At 41.2% G+C, this 6872-nt stretch overlaps 1 protein-coding gene across 1 annotated transcript; it reads right to left on the reverse strand.

The window, feature by feature from the left end:
• Window positions 1-218: 218 nt before the first annotated feature.
• Window positions 219-4686, reverse strand: RPS27L (ribosomal protein S27 like; the record flags this gene model as incomplete). Its single annotated transcript, XM_036389634.2, has 4 exons — window positions 219-702; window positions 1773-1883; window positions 4133-4241; window positions 4483-4686. Coding segments are annotated over 4 exons (453 nt in total), but the record flags the coding sequence as incomplete, so codon positions are not given.
• Window positions 4687-6872: the final 2186 nt, after the last annotated feature.

The raw sequence follows: 6872 nt of genomic DNA on the forward strand, positions 1-6872 counted from the left end.
TATGCCAGTTGTACAATTGTTGATATGCCAGTTGTACAATTGTTGATATGCCAGTCGCCTTCTCTGTGCTGCAGGTTTTCAGTGCTTTGCAAAGGACTACTTTTGGGGTTATTTTTTGGATAGACATCTCAGTTTAGAATACCAAGTGCAGTTCTTGAGATCAAATTAGCAGGAGGGAAAATCCATGCATTCCAGAGAAACAGCTGAACAGAGGTGAGTAACTTTTCATTTTTATTTATCACCATATTACCCAAGAGGGGGAAGGGACTACAGCAACACTGAAAGCAAATGAGCCATTTTAAATCTTATCTAGCTTTTGCAACCCTTGCAGTTATGGTAGCTGCAGTAATAAAATACACAAAATGCATTTTCAAAGCAGTTTCTGTAACTATATGCATTACACTGCTGTAGTTTATGATTAGCAAAGGGAAGGATGCAGGAAGTCCAAGGTTTTCACTGTTCAAACTTACAAAAATAGAGCTTGGTTGTCTGCAAACTTACAGGAAGAACTTGCACTTCAGATCATTTATTGAAAAAGAGATTCCAGCAGATTAGTCAGCAGTAGCATGTAATTTGTACAAAATCAATCATAATTACATTGTTGTTGTAACAGGCATTTTTAAACTGGTAAGGCTTTCAGGAACACAGATCCAAAAATCACATGCTGAACTGTTCAGTGTTGCTTTCTTCTAAATGAACAGCCTGCAAAGAAATCATGTGAGTAGAGATAGGAATAGTCCTTAAATTGTTAGACTGCCTTGAAAAATTGCCCATCCAATGAAAGTAGAAAAATTCATGGATTAAATTTAAATTTCATGTACCATAAGAGGTGAAGATTTAGCACTGTAAGTCTTCTCTAGTTCAACCTGAGCAACATGGTTGTCATGCAACTCATCTTAAAATAAGTTTAAGGTGTACTATTTCTTTTCTTCCAGATGCATTTTGAAATTTCAGTCTACTGTTCCATCCCTTAGTGATACAAACCCCAACTGAAACAGCTGCTGTGTGTGGTGTCACCATTTCAACTGCTCAACAGCCTCACTTCAGGTATTCTGTGCTCATGTTTACCACCCCTGTGTAACAGCACATTATATAAGCATTGCTATGTGTAATTTGTATACATGCTTACCTTTTGCCCTTTAAATAAGAAATTAATAAAATCTGGAATAATTTTTACATTTTTTAAATCCTAAAGTGTTTCCAGTGCTTTTCACATACCCCAGAATTGGGCTGCACTCAAAGATACTGGTGTTATACCAGTTATCTGTAGATACATTATTGGTGGATATTTGCTCCCTTATAATTTATATGAAACAAATGTTCTTTCAGCCAGGGAACTGCTTTGCAGTAGAGCTGTTTAAAAACAAACAGGCAAGCCATTAATCACTAGCAGTGGCACAGGATTGCTTTAGCCTGGCAAAAGTACCCTACTCCTTTGATGGTGCTTTTAACACTTTAAACCCAGCTCAGAGTTAAACAGCAGCATTCATTACACAAGCTGAAGGGAATGACAAGTCACCTAAAATGAAGTGCATTTGATGACAATGTAGGTGTTTACCTGCCTGGAAGATCTGTATAGCCATTTAAAGAAAGGAATCTGAAGAAAAATTCACAATTCTGAGCCTATTATCAATGTTTCTACTAGCCAGCTCTAAGCAATTTGCAAAATCAGTGTTCCAGTATCAGTTTCCAAAATCCAAGCTAAAATACTTGCAGGCTATGAAATGCATTTATCTAAGTGGCATATTTAGGTTGTGTAACAATGCTCTTACCTTCTGTGAGCCTGGCTTTGCCCCCAGTTGGCTGGCACAGGACAGTTGAGCACCCTACACACAGAACTACTGTCTGAGCATGGCTGAACACCGTGGTGATCTTGTAGCATCCTGAAAAACAACATCATGAAACTTTCCACTGGCTATTTCTAGCATCAGTTTTTACTGTGGTAATTGAATCAGGTATTCTAAATACTTGTGCAAAATGCATCTGTATTTCCTTACACAACACACCAAGCCAAACTAAGCAAGCCATGGCTGTGTTCTGAAGTACTTGCCTTTACTTACATGCATGGAAAAGCAAGTTAGGTAACAGAAACTGCTTTGATTCCCATATGAAAATCAACAGACCCTGCTGGCTGACAAGCCCTAATTTGCCTATCACATCTCCTGTAAAGAATTCAGCAGTTCCAGGTTAGCCTCCTCTGCTGAACAGAGGAACTCATGTAGCTGGAGAAATATTTACCTTGTAACAGTAGAACACTGCTGTTGACAAAGCCTAAAAGCTGGGAATATAAACACTGCTGTTCCAATCTGTGTTTGCTTTCTGTTTAATAATTGGTACATGTAAGGCTTGGTTGCATTCTATAAAACTAACATAATATTTAAATGGAAAGACTTGCACAGAAAAATTTCACTAATTCCCTGTGTAATGCTTTTGTCTACAACTTATAAATTTTATGACTTAAGAAAGGATGAGATCACTCATACATGGTTTAGAAATGGGATTTTCACTGCTTTTCAATTTCTTCCCCTGAAAAGTATTTTAATTAGCCAAGAGGTATTTTTGGAGGGAGAAATCCTGTAAAGGATTTAATCTGGATGTGGATATACAAAATAAATAGGTAAAGGTGAGCAGAGATTGCATTTTCAGCACATGTGGATCAGACAGCTAAGATAGAACACATGTTGTGAGCAGGGTCCTGTGACAAAAGGTCTGCTTGGTAGGGAGAAGCACTATTGGACAGAATAACAGATCTCTGTTTAAATCACAAAGAGCAACTGTACAAATCTTTGTGAAAAACTGCTAACAGCTACAATTTAATCACAGCAATTTTTCCCCCTATTGAAGCTGAACTTCCATGTTGATGAGTTTTTAATGTTTGTGAGTTGACAGGGAAATGAGCCCAACCCATTTGAGTATCTAGGTAGGAACTTCCAATTCCACTGACCAAGGGACACATAAGGCCACCTGCTCTTTTCAATGCCTTGTGCATAGGATTCTATCATTCCTGAAGCCCTCCTGCTTTGCTCTATATAGCCCTCAAACACAAAAAACAATTAACCCAAAAATAATGAAGATAACCCATGATGGACCTATTTTGACACTAACAGTATCACGGTGTATGCATTCAGGTACTCTGGTTTGAACAAAGTGTAAAAAAACCAAAAAACCCCAGAAGCTGAGCCTTCAACCCTGTATTTGTTTAAAAGCAATCAGAGCTTACTTTCAAGTTGTTTAAATTAATTTACCTCACTTTCAGATGGAATATGTCGCAGAGCTTCGTAGAAAACTAAGCAACTAAGAAAGAATAAGATCAGAAAACCTGAGTACCTCAACAATTCTCTGGTTCTAAGTCAGGAAGATCACTATTGTAAGTGTTTTCTTACTGCTAGAATCTTCTTATGCTGCAGCAGTTGCTAGGAAGTTACCACACTGGGCAATATGGATGTAACTGTGCTGAATAAAAAAGCTGTTCACTGGTAGAGCACATTCCTGTCATGGTGCTACAGAATCCCATAGTTCAGTTTATAAAAGTGAAGTTGATTATACAGATGTCTCTGAGACAAAGTACTGAAGATCTCTGAAAAGTGGACACGGGCAACATCTTATAACCCTTGTATGTGAGTTAGATGGCAGCTTAATTCTTAACAGCACATACAAAAAAGGCAGTGCTGTATGTTTTAAGTATATGTGCAGTATCCCTGCATATGTCCTTGTCAAAAGTTTTTCCAGTTGCTCTTCCAGAACCAACTTACAAAAGAAGGAAACAATATTGGCTTCTGTTTGAAACTTGTGCTATGGATACTTTAAGGCATCCACTTAATCTCACTTTTTATACATGCAGACCTGGGGGGTTGGGTTTTTCCCTACTTGCAAGGGTTTTATAAAGGAAAAAACCCAACTAAAGAACTCATGCCAGAATCTCCAGAAAAAAAAGTGTCTGATTGTTTACATCAACTTTTTCCACAGATGGAAAACACTTTTATTGTTAAAAAACCCAAAGCAATATACAGACCTTATTCTCTGCAGAATACAAACTCAGATAGGAAATAATAATCAACTGTTATATGAAGATTAACGGTATATAAAATTAGTTTTGTTCCTTCCATGACGCATGAACATTTCAAATATTTACCTGGACATTTTACATCCATAAAGTAGGAGTTTGGGCTCTGCACGAGACGTTTCTTTTTGTGCTTCCTCTTCTCATCCTCTAAGGAGGGATGCACCAGGTCTTTGGCCAGCTGGGTGGGACAAGAGGAGAAGCGCCCAGCGCGTTAGGCGAGAGCCGGGCCGGGCCCGGGGCTGCCCCAGCGCGGCCGCAGCCGAGCCCCGCCAGGGCCGGGCCGGGGCCTCTGCGGGCGGCTCCGGGAACAGCGGGGAGCCCGAGCGAGCACGGCCGCGGCCGCTCCGTCACCCCCGCCCCCCAGGTCCCCGCTGGCGGTGGCCGGGCCGGGCGGCACCAGCGGACCGTAAACAACTCACAGGCATGTCCGCCGCCGGGCCGGGCCGGGCCGGGCCGCCCTCAGCGCGCTCCCGCCGCCGCCGCGCCTGTGCCGAGCGCCGGGGGCGGGACCGAGCGCTGCCAGCGCCGCACGGGTGCTCCGACACTGCCGGGCGGGACACCGGCCCTGAGGGCCGTGCGTGCCCTCCAGAACTGCCCCGGCTTCGCGCTGGAGGGTGACTGAATCATCATCCCTCGACGAGACAGAATCGTGCAATTGTCAGGGCTGGAAGGCACCTAGAGCGGGTGACGCAGGAACGTATCTGTGAAAAACGCCAATCGCTTGTTTTTAAAATTTTAAAAGTCTAATAGTAATGGTTATAAAAATAGTAATACAAGTAGAGTAATAATAATTTGGATAATTTGAATTAGGACAATATGACAATATGTCTCTCTCAATGGAGACAAAGAGTTATGGGCGTCCGGGTACCTTTTTCTGGGCAGCATAAACCCAAAAAAGGACCCACGTTAATAGAGGATTAACGATTAACCCTTAAAAACAACAGCCTGTTGCATATTCATACACCTCATCCATGATGCATAAATTCCATTCAAACACAGGATTCTGTCTGGCCAGTGTCAGCTTCTTCCTCTGAATCCTAACAGCGCCTTCGAGGCGGGAAGAAGTTCATTTCTTCTGATAAGAGGGCAATAAATTCTTTTTCTCTGAAGGATTTAGGTGTCCTGGGGCTGCTATCTCGCTGCAAGTCCTTTCTTTACAAAAAAAAGTATCCTACATAGCATAGTTTCTATTTTAACATTTTTTATAACCTAAAAACCTAAACCTATATTTAACACAGTACTTAAGAGAATTAATACAGCATTACTTTCTAACACAACACATATAATATTCATTTTAATATTTGCAAAAAGCCAATCATAAAATACGCATTTTTCACAGAACTGCCCTGGCTTCACTCTGGATAGTGACTAAATCATCACTCGTATGGCACAGAAGTGTGGAACTGTCAGGGCTGGAAGGCACCTAGAGGAGGTGACACAGGAACGTGTCCAGGTGGGTTTGGAATGTCTCCAGGGAGGGAGGCTCCACAATCTCCCTGGGCAGCTGTTCCAGTGCTCTGCCACCCTACACATAACTTCTTCCTCGTGCTGAGGTGAAACTTTTTGTGGTTTAGTTATGGCCATTGCTCCTCATCACATCGCTGGGCACCACTGAAAAAAGTCTGGCACAATCCTCTTGGCACTCGCCTTGAAGATATTTATATTTATTAATTAGATCCCCTCTTAGTCTTCTCTTCTCTAGCCTAAACTGGCTCAGCTCCTGCTGTATTTCCTCATAAGAGGGATGCTCCAGACCCCTCATCATCTCTGTGGACCTCTACAGGACCCTCTGCCTGTCTTTCTTGTTCTGGGGAACCCAGAACTGAATATATGTTTGTTGTTTCATAGTAAATGATACATTGCATGAAGTTGTACCTCAAAAAGTAAAAGGCAGAAGAATTTCTGTTAGTTACCATTCATGTGCTTAAATCAATTTAGAGAACTTATGAAACATAAAAATATTGCATACTGGAAATTTTTTTTTCTTTTTTTTAGTAACAGGCTGAGTGTTTTTTTTCTGCAAGTCAGTAATCTATAATCTGTAAAATCACGTGTATTTATCCTGGTATATTTGGAATATTTAAAAGTGCAGTTCAGTAGAAGCCCTCCTGGTGGCACAACAGACCTTACAAAAATCCTTTGGTATGAAGTCTTCCCAAAAGTCCAATGGGAACGTGTCAGGACACTGCCTTTCTGAGAGGGAACTGATGCATTCAACAAAACTTATTATAAAAGTTTGCCATGAGCACAAGTGAGGATGTAATTTCACAGAGGCATATCGCTCTGACAACAATATTCTCAAGGCTGGGCTTGATCTCTCCAGTGCTATAACAACATTCAAAACACTTTCCACCCCAAACTCTTCCATTATTCTGCCAGAATAGCCCCATGTGTTGCAGTGCTCCAAGCCATTACATTGGTTTTCCTCTTCTCGCTGTCCCAGCCCTGTAACACTGTAATGCTGTGTTAGCATTTTTTCCTTATGTGGTGATGACACACAGATAGAGGTATTTTGGAAGTATTTCTTGTTGTATCATGGGGAATTTACTAGGAAGGGCTCTGACTCATACTTTCCTCTGCATGCTGTGCTGTGAAGCTAACAGCATAAACCAGCTACCAGCACAGAGTCAGTTCTTGTGTTTTAAGCTGTTCCTACTACCCTCCTGTCCTTTTCAAATGCATGTCATTTATGTGCAAGCAGAATGGAAAAAGGATAATTGCTTAAGGCTTTTGATTTAGTATCTGCAGTAGAGTTCTGTTTTTGTGTTAAAGAAAATATCTTCACCATGTATAAAACACCACTTACAAT

This window comes from Molothrus ater, chromosome 13 (genome assembly GCF_012460135.2).
Source record: "Molothrus ater isolate BHLD 08-10-18 breed brown headed cowbird chromosome 13, BPBGC_Mater_1.1, whole genome shotgun sequence".
Lineage (NCBI taxonomy): Eukaryota > Metazoa > Chordata > Aves > Passeriformes > Icteridae > Molothrus > Molothrus ater.